At 46.7% G+C, this 26,726-nt stretch overlaps 1 protein-coding gene across 4 annotated transcripts in view; it reads left to right on the top strand.

Moving 5' to 3' along the window:
* FNIP1 (folliculin interacting protein 1) overlaps positions 1–26,448 on the top strand; it is a 60,668-nt gene extending 34,220 nt beyond the window's left edge. For 3 of the 4 annotated variants that reach the window (XM_048960263.1, XM_048960264.1, XM_048960265.1), the window contains 15 exons: positions 3,644–3,744; positions 4,001–4,075; positions 4,299–4,390; positions 6,537–6,620; positions 7,567–7,638; positions 8,385–8,520; positions 9,045–9,246; positions 10,033–10,118; positions 15,960–16,106; positions 17,832–18,001; positions 19,270–20,695; positions 21,067–21,235; positions 22,212–22,409; positions 22,791–22,906; positions 23,668–26,448. In XM_048960263.1, coding sequence (XP_048816220.1) covers positions 3,644–3,744; positions 4,001–4,075; positions 4,299–4,390; positions 6,537–6,620; positions 7,567–7,638; positions 8,385–8,520; positions 9,045–9,246; positions 10,033–10,118; positions 15,960–16,106; positions 17,832–18,001; positions 19,270–20,695; positions 21,067–21,235; positions 22,212–22,409; positions 22,791–22,906; positions 23,668–23,746 — 3,153 coding nt within the window. In that variant the 3' untranslated portion in view covers positions 23,747–26,448. The remainder of the gene's footprint in view (positions 1–3,643; positions 3,745–4,000; positions 4,076–4,298; positions 4,391–6,536; positions 6,621–7,566; positions 7,639–8,384; positions 8,521–9,044; positions 9,247–10,032; positions 10,119–15,959; positions 16,107–17,831; positions 18,002–19,269; positions 20,696–21,066; positions 21,236–22,211; positions 22,410–22,790; positions 22,907–23,667) is intronic. The other variant, XM_048960266.1, reaches the window with a different exon arrangement.
* The last annotated feature ends 278 nt before the right edge of the window (positions 26,449–26,726 follow it).

Raw genomic sequence — 26,726 nt, 5'->3', positions numbered from 1 at the left:
GCCAGGGAAGCACCACAGAAATATGCTCTCTATGGGGACAGCCTGTGTAACAGCTTTATAACGAGGGATCCAGTGCACTTGCGTTGCATTTTACATAAGAGATTTTGGCCATGAGAGTAGCTGGAGTCATCTGACACGGATATATTACTGTCATCTCCCCTTCCATGGATCACAAGTGTTTTATATTAAGCCACCCTAAAATAGAACTAAGCCCTTCCACTCTTTGTAATGAAGTAATTGTGTGTTTGAGGGAAGCTGCTATCTCTGCGCCGTATTCTGAAGTACAGTACTACTGATGTCTTAATCTACCACAGATACAAATGAAGAACCTTTCGCTGCTGACTTTCATACTGTCACGTTGGCTCTTGCTATATTTGGCGAGCTGCATATTCCTGTTTTCTCTTTCTCATCACGCTCTTTTCCACAGCTTCAGTAAGGTGAAGGCTGAAGGTCTGCTTTCCATTCCTGCCTTCCTGGAAGGGCGTTTGGCTGTGGTTAGCAGCTTCCTTGCAGCACAGAATAGCCTCCTTTGGGTATTGTCTGACCAAGACAAATGATGTTCCCCCACTATCCTGAAATTCTCTCTCCTGCTGGGCAGCCTCTGTGCAAACAATGGTCAAGAATTAAAGAAAATTAATTTTCATGGTTAGAATTCATGGTGGAATATTTTAAAGTTGTGGGGAGTTTTCCTTTTGAAGTCCTTATTTCCTCATGTCTATCACCTAGTCACTGTCTTAGTGAATGGATGCGTGGCCGTGTCTGGCTCAGAAAGTGTGCAAGAAGCTTCCAGCTTAAGTTGGTTTTCCAAAGAGCATTGCTGTGAATCATTTACTGCATTCCCTGTACTCTTTTCAAGCTGTGCATGAAAGGGTCCTAGCAAGTTTGTCCAAGCATCGGCCAGCCCGCTATTTTCTATCGTCTAACTGCTGTATTCTGTACCCTTGGAAGCTACTTAATGTGTTCTTCTGTTGCCTTTTCAATGGTGTAAAATGGAAGCCCAAACAATACAAGGTGAACAGGACTTTTAGTATAGTTCTCGGTTTCCTCGTTTCAGTATGCGTTGAGCTTAAGGTTCATTTTTGATTGTTCTTTGGAAATGCAGTGCCAGTTTTTGCACACTATTGCTCTAACATTACCTCTTCTGTGCCTGTCAGTCTGTGTTTTCAGGGCTGAAAGTCTCCCCGATCTGTTGGTGATGACATTTGAGATACACCTATAGCATTGTTCATTTATATACGCACTCAGCTGTTGATAGGACATTATGTACAGTAAACAGTAAATGCTGGAGGTAATAAATGCAAAAATCTAATTTCCAAATAATGATAATTTTACAACCTCTCGTATGCTAATGTGCAATAAGAAACACTTGTTGGTATTTTACAATCTTTTTTTAAATGCATGCTTGTAAATATGACCTGGGGCATTGGTTTGTGTCCAAGCTGCCGGTGCTGGGGGATGGGCCCTTTTTGCCAGATGCTCCTTGGCTATTTTTCATTTGTGTTTTTAATATTTAACCCCTTTCCTCAGTTGATTGCGCTCTACTTTGGTCTCAAGAGATCTTTATTTTGCAGAATTAAAGGCAAAGAGTTGAGCTGTAGCAGCGTTTCCTTGTTCACTGCACTAAATATGTGTGCCTTCTGTTATGCAAAGTGAAGCTATCATCATGAGGTGCAGGTGAAATGCCAGACTGAGGGAGACGAAGGGTGCACCGTACCACACTCTGTGCCTTCAGCATTGCTTGTCTCTGTCTTTCAGGGAAAAGGGAAATCTCTGTAATTAAATTTGAAAGCAGCTGATTTTCATTTTCTGTTTTTAATTTGGTTTCTTGACAAGTAAAATCAATAAGTTATTTGGAAGCGTTTCTTTCCTCTTGTTTAGAATTAGCTTTGCACCGTAGCAGGAAGTTGAAACCAAAAGTGACCATAAGGGCTTGACATTTGCTCAGAAGAACTTCTTCAGCTGGAGATCTGCAACAGATTTAAAAGTAACAGCCATAATATATTTGAAAGTAGTAATTGCAGTGTTCTTACATTGGGATTTGGTGATGCTGACAGACCCATCATTTCCCAGAGGCGTTACCATTCATGCTTCTCCTTCCTTGGAGCTCCTGAGCTGTACCAACCACTTCTAACGTTCGGTTTTCCCATCCTACCTCCAGTTCACCCAGACCAGAAGGCAGTGTGAAATCCTGGGGAGTAAAGCTGGACATTTCTGTGCCCCAGCAAGCCATCAGATTCTGCCCTGTCATATGAACGCCCACAAACTTCGTAATTCCATCCTCATTTTTATAGCTGTGCTTGCTATTTTAGTTGTCCCCTATCTTTCTTGCACTGATAGCAGATTTCAGAGGTTAATAGTACGGCTGTTAATGTTCTGCCGTCTTAATTGAGAGTGCTTGAGAAGAACTAAAAGCTGAGAAGTGCTACAAGTGTGCTGCTTTTTGGCTGATTAGCGTTTCCTTGTTCTTGTCCTTGTTCTGAGGGCTAGCATGAGTAGCAACATGGAGTGGCCATCTCCATATCACACCTCATTGCTGGTAGGAACCCGAGGTGTGGACACCCCGTCCTTGATTGCGCTCTGAGCTCACTGCCTGACGCTGGGCAAAATAGTGAGATAAATCCCAAGCCTATTTAGGAGCCAGGGTGAGGAGCCTGCTTGTTCAGGGCTTGGATAAGGGATACAGAGATACAGGCGCTTAGTAATTTCCAAACACGAGGCTATTTCCGTGCCTGGTTTCAGGGTCCTTTTTTGGAAGGATTACTCTGAGGAAGTGTTCTGAGTTATCACACACCTCCGATACCTGTGAGCTGCTTCAGCGCTGCGGGTGAGCGACCACAATGCTTTGAATTACTCAGGGCAAGATAGAAATGGAGAACCAGTCCTCATATGCTGCCAGCCTAGAGAAGAAACAGCCCTGTATAAAGGGTTGGTCATCTCAGTCGCTGAAAGCACACAGCAATGATGGCTGTCATCTGAGCACTTGTCTGCAGCTGATTGCCCTGAGCAGTGTTTAAATTTCAGGTTAGTGTCTGCAGCACTGTGTCCAGGCAGTGACCCTGCAGTGCTGGCCCCTTGCAGTGTGCCCTGCAGTGAGCCCTCAGCAGCTGCCCGCAGGGAATGATGCTCTGAGCAGGGCAGTGCTGCAGCTCCTTCCTGCTACCATCACATGTGCCCGGAAACACCGCAGAACGATGTGTCAAGAACAAACTGCCATCCGTGGCCAAGATACAGCTCAGTCTTGGTCAGAAAACTCTGATCCAACAGGGCTCCAGTTCTCAACTGATACAAGGTGACCATGGAACTTGCAACTTCTCGTCCAACAGATATGAGGTTTAGCCTTAATGGTCTTCTTTCATCAAAGCGTGTAATTATACTCTAAACTTCTTAGTGCCTTGACTTCCTGCAGTGTGAATGGGCCCCCACCAGGATGGGTCAGGTTTGTTGGATGATTTTAGTGGTTTGCTGCACCGCCAATTTGAAGATCACTTTCTTGGCCAGCACTGTCTGTACTGAGCTGTTCAACGTGGTGTATTTGACAGAAAGATGTTGCATGTGTATCTTTTAAATAAGGCCCATTTTCCTTAGGTGTACACTGCCTTAGATAGAAATGTGTTTCTGAACAAGTGGATTATATTTTTCCCAGGGCTCTCGGTGCTCCTCAGATGCCAACATGCTTGGAGAAATGATGTTTGGCTCTGTGGCCATGAGCTATAAGGGCTCCACATTGAAAATTCACCAGATCCGGTAAGATCTGTTTTTGTTTTTAGCACTAGTCTTGACACAAGATGCAGTCCTTAGTGCTGATTTTAAATGAACTCAGTGTCACAAATGTTGGGTAAAAGGAATTTCTGAGTTTGCTCTAAAGTTATTCTGACATCACTTTGGACACAAAAGGCTGTTAGGTTGTCTTTAGAGCTGTAAATTATAATCTGGAAGGGTGTGAAATGGAAATGAAAGTGAATCTTGGCACTGCTTCTTAGCTAACATCTTTATCTTCCAGCTCACCTCCTCAGCTCATGCTCAGCAAGGTCTTCACAGCTCGCACTGGAAGCAGCATCTATGGAAGTCTGAATACGTGAGTCCTCCAGAAATGATTCCCATTGCATACAGGCAAATCTGGCTTTGAACTGTTCAGTGTTTAATTTTGTATGTGTTAATTGACCCAGCTCAGAATGTGGCAACGTAAGCCTGCATTCTTCTCTTGTGCATTCTATCTGAGTCTTAATATAGTGACATTGTGTTTTTCCAAAATACAAATCACTGTTTTTGTTGTATGTTTTATTTTCTGGGTCTTTTAGGTTGCAGGACAGTCTTGAGTTCATTAATCAAGACAGCAATACATTAAAGCCCGACCACAGTACAATTATGAACGGACTTCTTGGGAATATAGGTAATTACAAACAGATTTTATTTCCTGGTGTCTTTAGCTGAGTAACCACAGGCTGTAGAGTATGAAACTCTAAGTAGAATCAAGTGCAAAAACAAAAAGGAAAGCTAAGATCTTAACAGAAAATTAATGTTAATTTGGAAAACAGGTGAAGAAATTAGGCAGTTCAAAAAATTATCAGTGGCTTAATTATATGCAGCTGCATGTGTGTGTATAAAACTCCATAGAGAAATATTAAGTATATCTGAATTCAAATACAGAAAATGTTAGAAAATAATCTGTGGAACTTTCTGTGCACCACATTTCAGATCAGGCAGGCTTGATTCTGCCTGGCTTAGTTCCCCAATTTTATTTTTGTTAATAATTTCCATTCTGTTCTGTACTCTGGCCACCTGAACACATGTGGCTGTATATTCCATGCTAAGTTAACCTTGCACAGTTACACTTTAGTTTTTGATCAGATCAGACAGATTGTTTATTTGGTCTGATCTTGGAAGCTAAGCGGTCTTGAAAAACCATCTGGAGTCTCTGACTGTCAGCATTTGTGGGAATGCTGTGGGTCGAGGCTCTGTGAGCATTAGGTAACAAAGTGGAGGATGTTGACTTGTCCTGATGTAAAATCTAGTAGTGAAGATACTGCACTTCACTGCTCCCATGGGAGCACATCTTGCCTTCCTCTTGGTTTAGATCGTTTGCTTTCCAAACAAGATGTCTTTTATGGTAGGTGGAATAAGGGATTTCTTTTTTCACTTGCTTTCCAGAATATTGTTGCAAAATGTACTTTTCTGGGGTTGGAAGTATGGAGTGAATTCAGTATCTTTGTTAGTGGGTTTCTGTCTTTCACATCATTCTCATTCTTGTTGGGCACAAGTATCTGCTTCCCTCCTCCCTATTGCCTTCTCCTCTGTGAGACAGGGAAACCCTACTCATATGCTTTTAAGGTTTTGTTGTGGTTTAACGCTGGCAAAAGCATTACATCATGTAATCTGCGAGCTCACGTGGAGCTGTTGGAGCTCTTAGGCTGAATCTGATGCAGGAACAGCCTGTGGCACCTGGGCACCCAGCAGGGAGGGAGGAGGTGCCTGCAGGAGGAGGATGCTGGAAGTGCTTTGCAGCTGAGCTGCACACCTTGTCATTCTGTTCAGCGATGTTTGTTTACGGTTCTTATTTCAGCACATGGGGAACCATGGGTAAAGCAGGCAAAGAAGTTAATCTGTAACTGCAGCATTTCTAACAACGGTGTTAAATACCAAAGACTGCTTCTGACTCACTGGCTCTTGCAGCAGGAGGAGGCTCTGTGTGTTTTGGTTGGGAACTATTTACAAGCTACTTCTCTAGATGTGCTGGATAAAGAAGAAAGGAAAAAGAAAAGCATGAGGCATGTCCCTTCCTTTACCAAGGAAGGAAGACCCATGAGAATGGAAGCGAGCTTTGCTGAAGTGCAGCCTTCATGCTTTCTGTAATCAGTAAACCTTGACTGATAGTAGCTTCCAGTCCATGAGAGGGGCTGGCAATTAACTTGTTAGAATACCCAGCTCTGTTTGCAGAAGATGCACTCCTTCCTTTGGATACCTGCAGCCCATAGTACTCTCAGCATGAGCCTCTAAGAAGACTGCTAACTTTGTGCTTTCTGTATGCTGACTTCTCTGATGCAGCACACTGACTGCTCTCAGAGCAGCTCCTTCAGCCTGGTGTCTTCTCTTGGTTCCACCAAGAGCAATGTCTGACTGCTCCTCTCCTCAGTGACAGCGCTGCTCAGACACCCCCCAGTGTGATGTTAAAACAAACATTGTCCTCCACCATGAATCTCCTGTTTGTGATCAGCTTGGGCTGGGAGCCTGCATAAATTAATCATTTTCAACTCAGAAAAATAGAAATAAATAAAGGCCATGGACAGAAGCCCCGTCCTTGTATGGGAAACGGTGTAAAGCTTTGTCTATTATTTTAGTGTCACAGCAGTGTGTAGTTGCACTGTGAGCCATGCTCCTTGAATCAACGTTCTTGTTAAGCGTTAAGAGCTGTTCTCCTGTGAACGTTACCCTGCATTTATGTTGGCTTGTATCTTCTCCCTGCCCTGGCCCCCTCCCTACAGACTGTTCTGCTTTACTAACCTCATTCTTTCATGTGTATTTTACGTTTTGCCATGTAGGTCTTTCACAGCTTTGCAGCCCCAGGCGGGCATTCTCTGAACAAGGTCCGCTCCGCCTGATCCGGAGCGCCTCTTTCTTTGCAGGTTTGCAGTGTGCTGTGTGCTGTGCTGTGTGCCTAGTCTAGCTGCTGGGACAGCCACGTGTGTGTTGGTAGCACTGCCTTGGAAATAAGACTGGTATTTTTTAAATACAAAGCAGACAGTGATCTCTGCTCTCTTATCTTTTTGGATACAGAGGACAGCAGGTATTTCAATAGCCCTCTTTGGGGCTGCTTGGTTGGTTTTTCTGTTTTGTAAACTTACTTATACAAGATTTCATCTTTTTAGAAACAATTTGTCACAATAGCATCGAGCTATTTTCATTTGGATTCGCTTCAACAAGCTGTAACAATTAAAGCTCACCTGCGCTGATATAAAGTGGATGTCTCTTGCTTTCAGTAGATGGGTCTTATTTCCATGGCTGAGTAGCTTCTATTTCACAGGCGTATTTGTAAAATACATCACGTGTAGAGGCTGTTAAGCCTGATACACTTTTGATCTTCTGTAAATGCAGACTGTGATTCTGGACGGCTTACGGCTTTGTTGAACAACCAATGCACTGCTTGCAATTTAGAACTATTTATTTTTTTCAAGACAGCATTGTAAAATGCTTTTAAAATTATATAATAGCTGGGAATGCTGTTAGAGGAGTGGAGTGTTGATTTTTTCTTGTCTATACTCTGAGCTGTGTGGTGAACATCCTTTGAGTGGAATAAAACTTTATTGAAAGCCATTGACGTAAAGAAACCGTGAATGTGAGCCTGATGCAATTTGGACTAAAAGAGATATATGGACTTCAGGAAATTACACACAAGCTTTTCAGATCAGTGCTTTGGCTTGCTCAGCTAAGCAGCCTTTCTTGGTGATGGCCTTGTGCAGTGCTGTTGATCTGAATTAATGAGCATGTTTTTGTTTCATTAATTACATGGAGATCGGCAAACAAGAAAGGAACTGTATATTCCCCTGCTAATTGGTATTCCTTGTTTTACAGTTCACAGCAACCCTATGGATATGCCTGGGAGGGAGCAGAATGAGGACAGAGACAGCGGTATAGCAAGATCTGGTAATGTCAGTTCCATTAACCCTGTAGGTTCAGGAAACATTCAGTAATAGTCCCTAGATGCTCAACCATCACGTTACTGAAACACACAGACACCATAAAGGAACTTTCTGTGCTGAAACGTGATTTTTGCTGTTCCATATACGTATTTGTGGGACTACTGCCTCATGCACTGAGGGTGTTTGTTTCATAGAGCCCCACAGAGCCTATCTGAACAGCAGTGTGATTTATTAAAGCACATTGCAAATAGGCAAGCCTAATTAAATATTGAAATGAGTGGACGGCATTTCCAAGCAGTGCTTGTTGCCATCTCCTTACCAAACTGAGGGTGATGTTAATGTTAAAACACGAGCTAGCATCCCCAGAGCCCCCCAGCCACTGCCATCCCCACTCAGGGGGTTGGGCACTTAGGGGTAGGGCTGGGAAGGCTCTTAAAGATGCACTTAGCATTACTCCTTTCCACAGAGAATTTATTTCCCAATACTCAGGGTTGATGAGCAAGGTGCAGCCTGTGTGCTGCTTGTTATATGAAGCTACAAGACTGTTCCACCCTTGCAGCACTTGTATAGCTTGCTAATGTTGTTACAGACGTATTATTTTCAGATGAGAAGCATAGATAAGCAAAAGAGAAGGCACTTTGTGAGCAGCACCAGGGTATATTCAGGGGCACAGTTTGGTTGCTGGTATAATTCTCCAAACATTCTTTTCTTCTGGAGAGATTGATATATTTCTCTATTTCATTACTGCAGCATCTCTTAGCAGTCTGCTCATCACTCCGTTTCCATCTCCGGGCTCCTCGTTCAACAAAAGCTGTGCCAGCAGTTACCAGAGGCGTTGGAGGCGCAGCCAGACGACCAGCTTGGAGAACGGGGTCTTCCCTCGATGGTGAGCAGGAATTGATAATGCTGGATGCCTCCCTCAGTTTTCCACTGTTTTCAGCTTGATTCTGCCCTTGTGTGTGCACGTCTGTCCTTGCTGTTGCTTTCAGTACTTACAAAGGTGTATGTCAGGCAGTTGTTCGACACCTGATCTTTGTAGTCTCCATTTTCTTGAGGCCATCTGCACTGACTGGGAGACCCTTAGCAAAATATAAACCTGTAGGCTGTACTTGTGAGAAGCCCTAAGATCCTAGTCAAAATGCCAATTCTTGGCAGAAGTAAGAGAGAGTGAGGATGCCATGTTCTAATCCCACAGATGCTTAGAATCTGGCTGCAGATTTTCTGCAAGGCCTGCTAAGGGCTGCTTCTGAAGAACTGCAAAGTGGTTATCGGTGGTGTTGATTTGACAACACATGCAAGCAAAAGGCGTTTGCTGAAGTTAAATGTTCTGGAATTTAATTACACAGGAAAACCAAGGTACAGCTTTAAACAGTGGGTTGCATTAATTTTCTATTTTTTCCATGTTTCAAGGTCCATGGATGAAAGCTTTAACTTGTCAGATGACAGCTCTGGTCCCAGCCCAGGAATTGTTAGGAAGAAGAAGATAGCGATCGGAGTTATTTTTTCACTCTCAAGAGACGAAGATGAAAACAACAAGTTTAATGAATTCTTCTTCTCACACTTCCCACTTTTTGAAAGTCACATGAACAAACTGAAGAGTGCAATCGAACAGGTAAACACAGCCTCTTCTGATGTTTGGCTTCCGTTGCTGTAAGTTCCCTTTCAGCCCATTTCATTTCCTACTCCTGTTACTCGTTCACAAAAGTGGGACCTACTTGCTGCCTGATATTGAAACTGCACCAGCAAGGATCTGTGCTCCACAACGTCTCTGATGTTCTCTGTTGCTTGCTAAAGTGCAGCACAAAGCGCAGACAGAACTGCTGTGTTGTACTACAGAGACTGCTGAAATGACAACAGGCCTTAGGCTGCATTGGCTCCCAGCAAGCTCTGCATCAGCAAAGGGAGAAAAGTGCTTTCAGGGCTGCGTTTACTTCCCTGCTTCAGCTGTATCTGAGCACTGGGGACTGCAGGATAAGAGCCTATCTTTAGGATATTCCTGACTGGAAATAAATACCAAGCTTTTCACTTTCCATTTTTATTTATTTCATCTTAAGCCCTGATTCTGATATGTAGGAAACTTTCAAATATGTGGTTAGATTTGCTTCTCTTCTAGGAAATACTTAGTGGTTACATTGCTGCTGCAGTAAAAGCTGTGAGCCTTTTTATGCCTTTAAGGATGAAAAGCACAGGAGAATGAGGCTGCAAAGGCATGAGCCTCACCTGTCTTTTCTCAGAGAGGAATGCTGGCCCTTGTACCATCATTTTATCACTTAAAAAAAAATCATTTGCATGACTAGTTGCATGACAGATAAAGTCAAACACATGACTTTGTTTTCCATTTTTTCTGCTTCTGCAGCTATGTCTGATGTTGCTTATCTGTTTAATGATTGTTTTCAAGGCTATGAAAATGAGTCGTAGATCAGCTGATGCCAGTCAGCGCAGTTTGGCATATAACAGAATTGTTGACGCCCTCAATGAATTCAGGTGAGCAGTTTCTATTGTATCCTTCGTGGCTGTTTCTTCAAAAGCGCTTAAGCAGTCTGGAAGGTCTTCCTCCTTAGTGCAAGATTTGCAGGACTTTGGAGGTCTTATCTCAAAAGGAAAATGTTTTCTCTTCTAGAAATGTAGTGTATAACGTCTAACATCTTCTTTAAAAGTAAGTACCATAGAGGACCTGGAGATAGCAGGCCACCCTGTTCTGTTTGTGGTTGTTGGTTTTGCCAGGTGTGCGTGTCCACAAGGGCTTGGTCTGAGCAGAGCAGAAGTGACCAACGATTTCTGTGCTTTAAGTGATAATGAGCTCCCAGCAACCTCTTGTGTTAATATCCACGGAGGGGTGAGAATTGCAAGCCCACTCTGGGCTCCTTTGGTTGGTGTTTTCTTGATGTGAGCAAAGCAAGACCTTCACCCCACTCTAAATTCTTCTCTCTGAACGAATTTCAGATAACCAGTACTGGGAAGGAGATCTATCTTCTTCACTCAGAAAAATACACTGCTGCAATCTCTTGCTATCAGTACCTGCAGAGAGCCTCTCTCAGCAGTTAACGTATGTAGTAACACAGATAAGCACATCCCTGACGTTTGACTGTATGTTCTTTCCGTAGTTTAAGTAATGGGGAGGGAAATAAAATGAAATCCATCTGTTTCAAGTGATTCATCCCCTCTCAGCTGGGAGTGGCAGGGTGCTTCCTTTCACAGCCAGCATAGAGCTCCTTTCTAAAGACATGACAGCAGGCAACGTGCTGATGTTTAAACCAGAGAATTCTGATTCTGGGAGGTGTGTTACCCTCAGGATCCCTCATGAGGCCTCACTCATTTGTCTGTAGTTCAGCACCATGGGCTGGGTGGTGTTTCAGGGGAAAGGCACTGTATATTTTTGATTTGTTTGTATCTGTAGACCCTCCCCCCAGGGAAGCACAGGGGATGTGTTGGGTAAGGACAGGAGGCACGGCAGAGCACGTGGATGGGGTGAGCTGTGCCAAGAGCTGAGCAGAGGATGCGCAAAACTTCTGGGAGCCGCAGATTCTGCCCAGGGGGCTGAGACGAGTTCAGCAACTCCAAGCAGCCACGGGTTTCCCTCTGCTCTGCTCTCCCTGCCCTCCCCCTCCTCTCCCTGCAAGTTCTTTGTGTTCCTATTCCCTGATAACAGCATCCCCTGTGTGCTTTCCCTGAAACTTCCCCCAAAACATTCCCCCCCACTTGGTGGACTTTGCACATTCTCCATTTCCTTCCAAGTTAAACAGTCTCAGAGCGACAGGAGGGGTGGGTACCTGGAGCTGAGCACAGGAGAGCTGAGCCTGCAGGCCCAGCCGTCTGCCCCACGGCTCATAGCTCTGGCTGGGCAGCACAGCAGGGCCATGGGGCCAGCAGCTCACCTGGCAGCTGCAGCTGGGCAGGGAAGGGCAGGGCAGTCACGTCCCCTGGGCTGGCACTCCTCGCCCCAGCCATTGTAGGACATGGTGCACATGACCCGCTGGTTGCGTAACCCCGTGTGGAACGACCAGTTTTATGCAGAGGTTTCCATGGCGATATAAATATTACTCTTTAATAGCGTAACGAGGTGAATTAAATCCAGTTTAATGTCGGATAACTGAATTTCCTGGGGCAGCAGACCTGGGCCGCACGCTGGTTTCGTCACAGTGTGCTGGGAGCCATCCCAGCTGCAAGGACCTCGCAGTGCTGTGCAGGGGCTGCACTGTGCAGCAAAGCAATGTCTGTGCAGTAAGGGGGGAAAAGGGATCTTTAAGCACTGAAGACAGGATGCAAAGACATTTTGGCACGGCTTCAGCGAACCCATTTAGGCTGCTGTTATCTCCTTGGGTGCCTGCTTCCCCACTGGAGTCACGGGGAAGTCAGGAGCCCGAGTCCTTTGTTGAACCTGAAACTCACGCTGATTTCTACCCTCTTAAGCAAATTCTGCTGGAGGGAAGAAGGGTGCTGACTTCAGTGGGTTGCCTTTTCTAAAGCGTAATCCTGTGCAGGTTTAACTCATTGTGGGCACTTTGTTTTTTTTTTGAAAATGTTTTGGTGAGGACAGACTTCTGAAGCAATAGCACAGCTGCTTTCCTTGACTGCTGCTGCAGATTGATGCCATTGACACAGTCACCATCCATGTGGTGCCCAGCTCCAGGGCTGCCCTTGTGCCATTACTCATTTTGCACCAATTTTTGTGTTCTAAAGTGGTGATGGATTTGGCTATGAACACTTGACTTAAAGCCTTAAAACTCTCTTTGGGTGTCAGATGTGCAGACACATGACTTGTGAAATAAGCCACTGCACTTGCATAAACCCTTCAGCTCCCTCAGTCCCCAAGGCCGATGCGGTGCTGGTTCTGCAGCTGATGGGTAGCTGTGTAGCAGGCAGCAGTGCTGAGGAGGCAGTGTGTACAGGCCCAGGGAAACACCCTCTGCTTCTTTCTGGCAGCCAGATTCCATCCTGCTTTATGCCAGCAGTTTTTAAGCAGCTTACGGTGCTGTGAGCAGCAGTGGGTTTTACCCCCTGCACAGGGAAACCCCACTCCTGCACTATGGGAGGAGGGAGTGAGACCAGTGAGCAAACTGACGTGCAGTATCTTTTACAAACCACTGATGTTTTTTCTTTTTGGAAGTGCTGCACAAGAAGATGCTAAGCTTTGTCACTACACTGCAGCACCCAGCACCGTGCCGGGGTCAGCAGTGCCTTGCTGATGGGAAAGGGGAGCTGCAGGGGTCCTGCCTCATGGAGTTGTTGATGTTGGAAAAGACCTCTGGGATCACCAAGTGCACCCCCAGCCCACCCCACCATGCCCACTGACCGTGTCCCCCAGTGCCACATCCCCCATTCTGAACACCTCCAGGTCGGTGACTCTTCACTCTCTGGGCAGTTGTGCCAGTGGCCAGCCACTAATTTTCTCCAGATATCCAACCCTATTCCCTCCTGGCACATCTTGAGGCCATCACCTCTCATCAAGAGGCTGCTTCCTCCCCCAGCTGCCAGTCCCATTGGTGAGCAGCCCCACAGCCTCAGAGTGCCCAGCCCCTCACTCCCACCCGTACTGATTTCAGCCTCCCTGGAGCATGAGGGGAGTTCAAAAAGATGAGGGAGAGCGACTTCTTGTGTGTCTGATCGTGACAGGACAATGGGGAATAGCTTTAAACTAAAAGAGGAGAGATTAAGGTCAGATGTAAGGAAGAAATCCTTCAGTCCAAGGGCAGTGAGGTGCCTGCACTGCTGCCCAGAGTGGGTGCCCCATCCCTGGAGGAGCCCAAGGCTGTGGATGGGTGCCGGACAGCTGAGCTTTGGGGGCAGCTGGTGGTGGAGCTGGATGATCTTTAAGGTCCCTTCCAACCCAACCATTCTATGATTTCCAGATTTCAAACACTTTAAGCATACTGCAGCCCCATGAGAGCTGGGGCTGCTGCCAGCTGTGCCCCCATGGAATGCTGCAGGGCACCAGGATGCTGGGGGGAGGCAAGTGAGGGAGGGGGTTCTCAAAAGGGTTAACTTCAATTATTAATGGCTAGCTTTTTTTTTTTTTTTTTTAATCTGGCTAACTGAAGAAGCAGTGCTTTTCTTAAAAAATATATATATATTTTTTGGTGCTTTTTTTGATATTATTAGTTTGATGGCTTTGTTTTGTTTCCTCAGCAGAGGAAGGAGAGCGTTGCTGCTTGCTCGCAGGGCTGGCAAGCAGTTAATCCTTGCCCTTGCTCCATGCGGGCTCGGCATGGAGGTTCCCCGTGCTGCAGTCACATGCCTGCTGGCTGCCAGCCAGAGCAATCTGATCTGTCTCTGAGGAAACACTATCGGCTGCAGATGCAGCCAGGGTTACCAGAATAGTAAATAACGAATCACAAGACTCGGTCTATCTTTTCAACGAAAACAAATATTTTAATATGTTGGGTTTAGTTTAGAAGTAGTTTCTCTTTTTCAAAGCGGTGGAGCTGCTAGCTGCAGGAGCCCTGGCTCGGGTAGTTTGCATAAGAAGGAGAAATAAGCTTTATTTTAGGCTGTCGTCACATTTATCTTCAGTCAGCTGTGTCTGAGGGGTCTGATGCTTGGTTTGGGCTTTGAAACTCATCCAGCTTTTAAATTCACAGACTTGGGATCTCCCCCTTTATTTGGGCCTCTTTCACCTCCGGTCTATGGGCAGTGAACACAAAGCTGCCTCCCCATGACCCCACTGCCAGCCCCGGCTCACTGCTGCACTGCTGCCCTTGCACACGCGTGTGCCCAGCAGAGCAGCCTGCAGTGGCAATGGGGAGCAGCACCCAGCTGGGCCAGGGGTACTGTGAGCATCTGTGAGCTGTCTGCCCTCGTGCAGAGTCACTCCTCTCCTGTTGTAAGCTCCCCTCAAGAACGGGAAGGCTGCAGGGAGGTCTCGCCTTTCCTTCTCCAGGCCCAACACCCCCAGCTCTCAGCCTGTCCCTACAGGAAAGCTGCTCCAACCTCTTGGGCACCCTTGTGACCTTCCTCTGGGCACGGCTCCGTGTCCTTCTGCTGGGGCCCCTGGGCCTGGATGCAGGCAAAAACAAGGCAGAAAAAGGCAGAGAACTCCACCAGCCTCCCACCCTCACCCCTGCTGCTCCCTTCCTGCCGCCATGCACTGGGGTCGGTGCCAGCTCTGCTGCACAGTTTCACTTTAAATGTGAAACCACTGAAAATTTGGCAGCTGCAGCCCGAGTTGTGTGCCTGCCTGATGTGCTCGGCAGCCCTGGGACTGCTGTGAGTCTCAGACCGACGCAGGTCTGTGTTAATCTGAGGCATTTCTGGGCATTGCTGGGGTAACGTAAATCTTTGTCTTGCGAAACAAAGGCACCGCTTCTGGAAAAAGCAGCTCATGAGGTGGGGAGAAACCTGAGCTGATCACTCATTTCCTTGTGAGCCTTTTTTTCGGGTTTAATTCTTCAGTGTGATGGAAGTGTCGGTTTGCAGAGTGCCATCGTGTAGGCATCGCCTTTAAAACAAAACTGTGGGTTGGTTTAGATGAGTTCAGCAATCAGAGGGGTTGTGATCTGGTGTTTTATTGCAAATCCAAAGTTCCAAGAATACATCTGCTGTCTGTGGAGTCAGAAGGGTGGGGGTAGGTGTGTAAACCTTGAAGCCATGGCACAGCTGATGCTCCAACGCTGTACTTGAGTTAAAGCATAACCTGGTCCCTCTGTGAGCACATGGGGATGCACCACTTGGTACAGCAAAGAGCAGCTCAGGGCACTTCTGTAAATCAGGTACACATGTATCTGCTCTAGTCACAGATTAACCCTGGAGCAGTTATAAGTTGTGAATGAGACGCAGCGAAAGCAGGGAGATAACCCCAACAAAATCATTCACTGCTCTCCATTCAGAGCAGGGCAGTGAGTGCTGCTGGGCTCAAGGGAGCTCAGCCACACACAGCTGTGCCTGCAGGACTGCTCTGCAGGGGGGGGGGGGTCCTGCTGGGAGAAGGAGCAGCACGGCCTCAGTGCTGCAATAAGTGATTGGAGTGGGGATCTCTGCCCTTCTTTGCTTTGTTTAATCACACAATGGACAGGGTTGGAAGGGACCTCAAGGATCATGAATCTCCAACCCCCTGCCACAGACAGGGCCACCAACCTCCACATTTGATTCTAGACCAGGCTGCCCAGGGCCCCATCCAACCTGGCCTTGAGCACCTCCATGGATGGGGCATCACAGCCTCTCTGGGCAGCTGTTCCACCACCTCACCACTCTCACAGTAAAGAACTTCTTCTGACATCCAACCTAAACCTTCCCTCCTTCAACTTGAAACCATTTACCCTCGTCCTGCTATTATCTACCTTTCAAAGAGCTGACTCCCCATTAATGTTCTGATATTTGTTTGTTTTCCAGAACGACTATTTGCAACCTGTACACCATGCCACGGATTGGGGAGCCCGTCTGGCTTACCATGATGTCGGGGACTCCGGAGAAGAACCAACTGTGCCACCGCTTCATGAAGGAATTCACCTTCTTGATGGAAAATGCTGCAAAAAATCAGTATGGTGGATTTGAGTTTTTAAATACGTGCATGTTTTATGCCAGTGTTTGAATAGATTTTTTTAAATCTTCATTGTAATAGTAAACAAGAAAGGCAGTCAGCCTGCGAAGATTGGAGAGGCATTGCCTGAGTCAGTGGGATCAGTTCTGCTGTAGGGGGCCTGCACTACAGGGGGATGGACTCAATGATCTCTAGAGGTCCCTTCCAGCCCCTGCAGTTCTGTGATTCTGTGAAAACACGATTCATGAATGCCTTGTGTGAAACCAGAAATGCAATGGGATGGCACCTCATTAAGTGCTGCTTCCCCATGATCCTGTAAATCCTGGTACAAGTGAAATGTCTGAAACACGTCCATAGGGAGCGTGTGGTGGCTGAGGGCACACACACCTCATGTAACATCCACCTTCCGGATCAGCTGCCACACAGTAAGCAAGGTTTGGCACCCAGCATATGCAGTTCTGTCTGAGCACAGACTGCTGCTAAACCTGACTGTGCTGAAAGGAGCACAAAGACACACCAGGGCTGGAGCTGGAAGCCCATCAGTGAGGTTGTGTGCTGGTGAATGGGGGGTGGCACCGCTGCTCCTCGCCACCCAGCTGTCATTCTGTCACCTCTCCCCTCCCTCAGCTCACAGCCAGGGGTCAGTTTTGTGCTCTTTCTCTCGTCAAGGTGGTTTGTGAGGGGTTCAGATGTGCTTCCCAAAAACTGGTTCCTTCTGCAGTGAAAGATTTTTGCTGGGAAAAGCCTCTTCCAATCCCTGTCATTCTGACTCCTGTACTTCTTATTTGCATTTAAATTGTAATTTGTTTGAGCTTGTTTGCTTTATTTTCAGTGTAGTAAGATTTACACTGATGGAAAGCAGAGGAAAGCAAGCCCTATATCTTTGCAATCTGTTTTTAAATCTGCTTTCCTCTTTTGGCTCTCTCTGCTCAAGAAACAGGGCTAAATGTAACCCGTAGTGATCCTGACAGTTGAAGCTGTCCAAACAGCATTATTTGGGACTCAGGGAGGTTTGTCTGGTTCCCTTCCCTGGCTGCAGAGCCACCAGCTCCATCTGTCGGTGTGGGAGAGCCTGGGCTGAGCTCCTGCACTGCTCCTGGGAGGGACAGGGAGAGCTCTGGCAGGAACTGCACTGCATCACTGCAGGAAATCCCTGAGCACTTCTCAGGAAGCTTTTCTGCTGTATGTGCTTACTGAGCTAGTGAAAACTGCTTCAGAAGAACACAGCCTTTGTGGCTGGGCTGCCTTTCTCCTCGTTGCTGTTGAAGAACTTTGTGTCAGAGGCATTTTTGAAAAGGAGCAGCCATGTGTGCTGAAACTCTGTAATGGTTACATGAAGGAGCACAGCACCCAGCTACTGACCGGGTGTGACAGGGAGTAACATCCTCTTCCTCCTCATCTGTAGCCTCCTTGGAGCAGTGGTGTCCCAGGGCACACAGGGCTACCTTCTTCTCATAGAGAACTAAATCAAGCCGTTTTGAGATGTTTTACAACACAAAGCTTGCAAAATAGGAAGTCTAATAATTGCCAAACAGAGGAGCTGGGATGCCACCAGTTTAAAATATTTCATTTGACTTTACATGTGTGTTCTAAAGAAAAAAGCTCTGCACCTGTGGGAGGAGAGGACCTAAGGAATGACCTCCGTGGCTTTGTTAGCCACCCACATCCATGCAAAGCGTGGAAGTGCTGTCTGTTTGACATGCTGTTGTATGTTTTGCCTTCAGGTTTTTACCAGCTCTCCTGACTGCAGTGCTGACCAACCACCTGGCCTGGGTCCCTACAGTCATGCCCAATGGACAGCCTCCTATACGAATCTTCTTGGAAAAGCATTCTTCCCAGAGCGTGGACATGCTGGCCAAAACTCACCCTTACAACCCCCTGTGGGCACAGCTTGGTACGTGGCAAACACTGCTAACCTGTGTGAAGGAGTACAGCTGGTGGTGTTTATGGATGTGTGTTACTTTTCCCCACCAAGATAAAGCTATGTGTGTTTTTTTTCTACTCAAAACAAAAGTGTGCATTTCAGCCTCAGAGATACTCACTGTATTTTTTTTTTTCCCGTGTGCTATAATTTCTTAAGGCAGTATCAGTTGTAAAATGGCAGCCAAAAAGTCATCTGTGACAGATGTCCTGCCCTGGTGATGATGGAGGATTCTGTTCCTTCTTTTGTCCCGTCTCTGTAAAGAAACTCCATTTTGATTTATTTGGGATGCTGCTATCAATAAGTTTGATTCTAGAAAAAAGCAAATCTAAAAAAATCCATCTTTTGGTGAGAAATGGACATATGATGAGCACAACGGGCAAAGGAGTGACACAGTACAGGAAATCATGACCTGGGTAAGGTCTCAAAGCCTAGTGGGTTGAGTTGTGTTGTCTTTAATTGCTGAGTAGAGATGATCTTGCTCTCTAGTCAGATTGTCCTGCTCTGCACCCAAACTAGCACTTGGATGGGGAAGGGAAGCTTTTGTGAGGTTCCTATTCCAGAACAGGCAGGGATGGCCAGGTTCTTGGCAAGGAGCCTGATGGCAGAGCTGATGGGACTCAAGGGATCCCCTGTTGTTACACTGGCCTTCAGTGCCTCTCAGGTCCTGTGTCCCCTGTCCCTGCACTCATGCAGTGCCCTCGTACCTCCAGAATAATACAGGTGAATCTGGAGCCTGGTCTTCCAAGCTGCCCATCTGATCCATAGGGGAGCTCAAGGGGAGGGAAGAGATGGTTGGCTTCAGCTGTGCACCTGCCACTGGCACTTTTTGCCTACATTCTTGGCATAGGTTTCTCTCCCCTTACGGCTTTCTTTTGGTAGGTAAAAGTTCAGCCCAGTTTCCAGACTATCCAGGGTAATTCAGAGCAGATGCCTCCTCTCTCCCATGGCTATATAAGGAACGTGGACCAGCGTCCGGAGCTTGGGACTGAAGTGAGGTGGTGCAAATACTCCCTAATATGTGAGATCAGATGTCCCCCTGGCTAGCGTGTCATCTTACTTATGATGCCAACAGCTTCATCTGTATTGAAAACAGAATAACAGCTTAGCTGACCTCACTCTTCTACTTCAGTAATTTTCTGCTGTGGCTTTGCCTTTGAAAGATGGCCACAACAGCTGTCTTTTAGAAGGTGAGTTTATTTTAAAGATGCAAAGTAATAGTCTTTTACTTCCTGTTCCAGGTGACTTGTATGGGGCTATTGGATCACCTGTGAGATTAGCCAAAACAGTCGTGGTTGGCAAAAGGCACGATCTGGTGCAGAGGCTGCTTTATTTCCTCACTTACTTCATCAGATGCTCAGAACTTCAGGAGACACATCTGCTAGAAAATGGGGAAGATGAAGCCATAGTGATGCCTGGAACTGTTATAACTACCACGCTGGAGAAAGGAGAAGTAGAAGAATCCGAGTATGTGCTTGTCACAATGCACAAGAACAGGGGTAACTTGCTACCAAAGGAGTCTGAGGAAATGAGAACTCCTAACTGTAGCTGTAAAAACTGCAAATGCCCGATTTCTCTTGCACAAAACGTAGAAGATGTTTCACAGCAAGAGAGAGAAGACGCACAAAACACTCCTAAGGTGGAGCTGGAAACTTCCTCAGATGAGAGCAGAACTATTGTTCCTGATGATGGTCAGGAAGATGCCGCTGATGGTCATCAACTGAGAACCTGCCAGGACACTAAACTAGAGAGCGTGGTGTGCACAGGGCCATCTCCACCAGAACAACGTGCATTGGCAGAATCTGGTTTGGAAGCATCAGCAAGCATGTGGAGGAATGAAGACGTGCTGGAAGCGGGCAGCCAGGCCATCGGTGCCACGAGGTCACCTGGGATAGCCGTGGAGAAGAAGCCCCCGGATAAGCTCTTCTGCGATGCATTTCCTTGCAGTGCTGCTGAAGCTCAGACAAAGGTGACTTTCCTCATCGGAGACTCCATGTCACCCGACTCAGACATCGAGCTCAGAAGCCAGGCGGTCGTGGAACAAATTGCCAGGCACCACAGCCCGCCGGCAGCGGAGGAAGGAGTGTCTGCTGATCAGAACTGTGAAGCTAAACAAACTGTTGAGGACCAAAATAGAGACTGTGGGACAGCTGAACCCTTCCCTCAAGTTGCTAGTGAGCATCAGAGCTGGAATCCAAACGCATACAACGCTGAGAGCATGAGTCTGTTTGATGACAATTTTACTGACGATGGCTCGGTTGAAACCCGGACTATGGATGGTCTTCCAGGGCAAGCAGCTGCAGAGCTTCTCACTCACAGTGGCAGTTTTGACTTTTCTAAAAAGCTGTGTACAAAGACTAGCAAACCACCCAGCGAATTCTGTAAATTTATGGACTCCGTTCGACAGGAGACCTACAAAAACTGCTTTGCTGAGCAGGACCAAAGAGAGAAAATCTCTATTCGTGTCCCCCATGGGGACAGAGAAAACGCAGAGAAAAAGGTGGCCCCGGGAATTGATTGGGACATTCCAAGAAATGAGAGCTCAGACAGCGCCCTGGGTGACAGTGAAAGCGAGGATACGGGTCACGAGCTAACCAGACCAAGCAGTAACTACTATGGAGCAGAGCAAGAAGACTGGGCAGAGGAATACGAGATTCCTTTTCCTGGGTAAGTACTGTTCAGCTGTAGGAGAGCCCAGAAAAGATGCAGCCTCTTCTCATGTCACATGTTTGGAGGAATGTAGGCTAACTTGGCATCGGTGATTGGAAAAGTGTCTCTGGAGCTCACTGGTTGTAAAAGAATATGGAGAGATCAGTGGTCTGGAAAAAAATATTAATTGTGCATTGTGATCTTGGCTCGTATCCTTTTTCTTTCCACAATGGGCTGACTGCAAAAGCTGACTTTAAACTGTTTATTTTTTTATAGAAAGCACTTGAATGGAAATGACAGTAGACATGAGAAATGTGAGGCTGCAGCCTCTTTGTAAGCTGAATTTGGTGTTTTCCGTTGCACATCTCTCCAATACGCCTTTCTTGCAGGTCAAAACTAGTTGAAGTGAACTCTGTCCAGCCCAGTATTGCCAATTTTGGACGATCCTTACTAGGAGGCTACTGCTCATCTTACGTCCCCGACTTTGTTCTGCAAGGAATAGGAAGCGATGAAAAGCTGAGACACTGTTTGGTGTCGGATCTGTCTCATGCTGTGCAGGTAATTAAGCTGTATTTGGTAAATGTATTTGTCACAGTGGGGAGAGGTAAATGTTTTCAAACCTGCAGATCTTCAGGAAGCGGAAGCATTTGCTGTCACAGCTCTCTTCAGCTTTCACTGGTCTCAGGTTATCATTTCTTTCTCCTCTCTTAATTAAGCGCAGTTAATTCTCTGCAGATATGGAGCACAAAAACTGAGGCTTCTGAGAGCTGTGTGCCCTTGGGATGATGGAGCTCTGAGAAATGAGCCTCGTAGACACTGCAGCCTGCTGCTGGTTGTGTGCCCACAGGGTGCAGTGATGTTGAACGAGACAGAGCTCGGGTTGCTGTGCATCTCTTCTGCACAGAACCGCTTCCCTGCACGGATGGGAACGTGGCTGGGCAGTGTTATTTCCTGCACCCTTTTCTAGCAGCCATCAGATGAGTGGCAAACCAGCCATGACCACAACGTGTGGTGACAGCACAGTGCTTTAGTGAGCATTTCCTGAGAGCCTCCCTGGGCTGCTCTGAAAGGTCCAATTCTCCCGCAGCTCCCAGCCTGAAATATGTTCTGGGCTTCCAAAGCTCGGGAGCTGCAGAGCGGAGCCCAGCGCCTTGCTGCTCGCTCCCTCTGCTGGCCCTGCCCTGGAAGCACACGGACAACAACGTCCGTTCAAAAGCCGGTGGGGTTGTTGATGCTTCCAGCTTTAAGGGTTTAAAACACACTTTAAGTGTTTGTTTTATTCACTGTTCAGAGCTCTTCATATCAGATATCAAAGTTGTCAGCCGGTGCCACGGTTTAAACCTGGAAGAAAATATTTAATGATGACTGTGGTAGGGCTGCAGCTCTGCTTTTAGCAGAAGGAAAGCAATTCTGAGCACGTGTTCCCGTGTTTTGGAGGAGGTGGGGGCTGCAATGCTCCCCAGCTCGCCCTGCTTTGTTGGAAGGCCATCGTTGTGTTGGGCTCAGAGTTCTGCTATTTGTTTTCTGCTTGCAGCATCCCGTTCTGGATGAGCCGATTGCAGAAGCTGTCTGCATTATTGCAGACACAGACAAATGGACAGTGCAGGTGGCCAGCAGCCAGAGGCGGATGATTGATAACAAGCTGGGCAAAGAAGTGTTGGTCTCCAGTCTCGTCTCTAACCTGCTTCATTCCACTCTTCAGCTTTACAAGCATAATTTATCTCCAAACTTTGTAAGTATGAATGCACATCAAGGGGACATGATTTTAAAACATCCTCACACTTCATAGGTTAATGATGCCGTGAACTCCTGCCTAGCTTACTTCTCTGTAGTCACAGTTTTGCTCAGCAGTGTATCTCCTGATGCAGCTGTTCAACACGTCCGTTTAAACACTGCTCTGCAACCAGTACAGCTGTCACATTAATTCTGATTTAAAATGCATCAAAAGCATCTACTCAAAAGCAGAAGCCTTGCTGGTAAATTGAAATTTGCCAGTATCTTACTAATTATTCGTATGGGCATGACATGAGAACTGTTCTGCTTTAAGACTGGTTTAGCATGGTGTGGCTGCAGTGCTGTCCTGTCCCTCACATGATGTTTCATTGCTTTCTAGTGTGTCATGCACCTGGAGGATCGGCTGCAGGAGCTGTATTTCAAAAGCAAGATGCTGTCTGAATATCTCAAGGGCCAGATGAGAGTTCATGTCAAGGAGCTGGGCGTTGTGCTGGGGTATGGTCGCAGATTGCCTTGGAGCAGTGGCACAAATCAACCATGGCTGCAGGCTTCTCCTTGGCTGCTGCCTGGCCCCCATGATGGGCTCAGCACTGCACAGCTTGTCCTGCCTTAGTTGGTTTGACATCACCATGCAGTGAGGGCACCTGAGCCCTCAAGGCTGATTTTCCTTACGGGCAGCAAACGGCCTCAGTGTCACGCAGGGCACGTTGTGCCTCTGTGTGCATGGGGCACAGCTGAGCAGCTATGTATGGGGTGTTTATAGGAGGGCTCTGAATGTCTGTGCAGGGAACGGGGTGAGCAGGAAGGCACACACAGCACGTGTGGAGCTGGGGCAGCTGTGCCACAGCCCCCTGGTGGCTGCAGACATGGCTGAGTTCGGTGCTCTGCTCCTGTGCCTGGCTGCCAAGCTGCTCTCGGAGGGTAGGAGGGGATCTGCTGTTTTCCTCCCCCCATCTGCAGTGCCCCATTTTGCTGCCCCCGTGCGAGGTGTTGGTGGTGCAGAGCTGTCACAGTCAGAGCAGACACGGTTGGAAGGGGTGTTAAAAGCAGGCTGGTGGCTGGAGTTTGTAACCCAGCACTGCATTGGGAGAGAAGCGTCCCTGCCTTTGCTGTTACTTGAGCAATGTTCTGCTGCTCTGAGCTGTACACACTCGCAGCCCAAGTAACAAACGCTGCGCCTCGAGCCGGCGCTGCAGTTAGGATGCACGTGTTCAGCCCAGTTCTGGATTAAATGTGACTCTTCTGCTTCCTTTCAGGATTGAATCCAGCGACCTCCCTTTGCTGGCAGCTGTAGCGAGCACTCACTCTCCATACGTCGCCCAGATACTGCTCTAAAATGCCAGAGAGAGCAAAGACGTTTCCTTTTTTTTTTTTCCCCTTGAAAACAAAGTGGAAGACAAGTTGTTCTGGCTGCTTTCTCTTTGCAGCCACTGAAACAAACTGCTCCTGGAGCCGCAGCACCTCCATGTTGGGTGGATGGTTGGACTGGATGGTCCCAGAGGCCTTTTCCAACCTCAGCCATTCTATGATTCTATGATATATGACTGCACATTATGCAAACCATTGGAGGATTTTCCTCTCCCACTTGATCTCTTTTATTAAAAAAAAAAAGAAAGGATAAAGAAAGGAAAACAGAAAAATGAGTAAGGCCAAGTTTTCAGCTGTAGAAAAGTGAAGATTTTGGTGAAAGCTGAAGATGTGCATTTTTAACCAGTTTCTGCCGCAGTGACTCACTGTAATTTATCCTGGGGAACCCAAGGAAGAACTGCTTTGAGTAACATTTGATGCTATTGCCAATGACAAACTTAGAAAGCGAAGGCAGCAGCTCCCCTCAGACCCAGATCCGTCATTCTCAAGCTGCGACGATTTGTAAACAACTTCTACTTTCTCATGTAATGGTCGAATTCTGGATCCTTCCCTGAGGAAGAACAAAGGCTGGAGGGTTGGTTTGTTTTGTAAAAACCTGATTAATGGCACTCAGCTCCAACATTTATTTGTGATCATTCTCCTGGGGAGAGGAAACGGTGGGGATGTATGGGGACAGGGAGGGGGAGGTAGGAAAGGTCCACCAGGCACCTGCGGGGGGATTCTCTCTTGACTGGATGTTGTAACCAGTATTACATGTTTATAATGTTTAAACATTGCTTTGTATTCAGTAATGCTTTTGTTTTTGACAACATAATCAAAATCTGAAAAAGAAAAAAGAAAAAAGAGAGGCTGAAGTTTCCCCACAGGCCCCAGAGCAGCACGACTATTACCTCTGACTTTTGTAGGGTCTGTAATGGCCTATGATGTTCTTGCAGCTCCGACTCTTTTTACAGCAGTCAGTCAGCTATTGAAATAATGAGCTGGAAGTCACTGTACCAAAGCATTGGGGAGAAAGTGAACAGACTGTTACCCTTCGTTGCTCAGGTAACTAATTGATATATTTTTTAAAGCCGTTCTATAAAAAATGAACATTGATTACACCATAGTATAGAGAAACCCAAATCGTTTTTGGACGGAGGATCCCCTCGATGCAGATGGCTCTAATCCCTTTTCTACTCACTTGTGTAATTACCAGCAGGAAATGTTGTTTATTTTATTCTCAGCATTTCTCCTTGACTCAGCCATCACTGTTTTGTCATTGTATATACAATAGTTGTAAGAATAGCTGATGGAACCAGTCTGGTGTAAGTAATGTAAATATACAGTGGTAGGTGGATTATGTTTTCAAAGGCTCTACTACCTCAGTTTAACTGGACACTTCATCATAGCCTTTTCTTTGCTTGTTTGTCCTAGCAGCCAATTAACGTCGCTGATTTTAGGTTCTGTTTTCACTGATTACATTCAGTATATTGGGATTCATGGATTACTCACAGAAGTAGGAGGTATGTGTTCGCTCGGTCACTAAGCTGCATAAACAGTTCTATAAATATATCATTCTGTAATCATATTTTCAATAGTATAGCACGCCTTCTATTGTTGTTTGCAGAGTTATTTTAAATACAATCTATTATAAACTTGAAAACAATAGGAGAGATCCTTGCCCCACTGCTGTCAATGTCAAAACTCTCCTTCCTTCCTCTGCCGGGGCCAGGCTTCACCCGGGGTGTTGTTCAGCAGCATTTAAAGCCTGCAGCTGAGGGCTCTGTTCCAGGGATGAGCCCTGGAATTCAGGGCATCCCCTGAGTTTCCACGTAGGACTGAGCCTACATGAGTCCACGACCTCGCCTCGGATCCAGGCATCATCGGAAGCTCCTCTGTACATAAAATCCAGTGCTGCCTGCTGCAGGGAAGAAACTCGTGTTTGTTGTGTGATCCGAGGATGCGTTTCTCCCGTCCTGTCAGTGTCCTCCCTTCACCACACAACTGCATCACATCTGGCTTCTGGATGGAGCACACAGCGTCGGGGCCCGGCTGCGTCAACGCGTTTGCGATGAGATACAGGCTGGAGCTCAGCAGCTGAGCTTTGGGGCTGTGCTCTCCATGCAGTGTGTGCTCCCTTTTCCCCATCCCTCGGTGAACTGTTGGGGTTGGAGGCTCCCAGGTACGAGCAGAGCGCGGTACGTCCACCTGCCACAGTGCAAAAAGGGAACTGTACAGGACTGGAGCACTGGAACTTAGAATTACACCACAGTTGTTTCATGGGAATAGAAAACTAATGTGTTTGGGTTCTTTTTTTCTCCACTACTACCGATCTCCATTAACATGTCTTAATTTTCGGGCTGAAAACTAAGTGTTGTAGGCACGCGGATTAGCACATTTATTTGTGTTGCAGTTGGCAAACACGGGGCTGCTAAGAACAAAAATATTTAAAAGAAAGGATTTTACCCCTTGCCTATATTTTCTTTGTTAGCTATTATAGATGTTTTATGACAATTTTTTTGCTTTCTCTAAATTATTTAGATGGTGGTACTTGTAAAATGCTGGGTAAAATGTACATACTTGTTATCTCCTCTGTTTTTGTACATATTTCTCAAGATGTGCACTTGTATTATAATAACCATTCCCAATTTTAGGGGAAATTTGTGCAATAAAAACAGTATGTCAATTTACCGCTGGGATGCAGCGTGTTTCTTCTTTATGCCTGCAGTGAGGGAGCTCTGGTTGCAGAGCATCCCACATTTGGCATCCACCCCCCCTGCAGCTGTGCTCCCCCTGGCCTGGGCGCTCCACTGGGGCTCTGCAGGAGCAGAGATGTGCGGCCGCATTGGGGCGGTTGAGCTCTGTGTGTGCAGGCTTTGGCACAGGGCTGTGCTAGCAGCAAGCTCAGCACAGATCCCATACTTGCCAGCCAGTGTTTCCTATGGATTGTTTCTCCTTTTCTGTGTCT

Source organism: Lagopus muta, chromosome 14, assembly GCF_023343835.1.
Source record: "Lagopus muta isolate bLagMut1 chromosome 14, bLagMut1 primary, whole genome shotgun sequence".
In the NCBI taxonomy this organism is placed as follows: domain Eukaryota; kingdom Metazoa; phylum Chordata; class Aves; order Galliformes; family Phasianidae; genus Lagopus; species Lagopus muta.
This window is presented reverse-complemented; position numbering and strand designations above follow the sequence as displayed.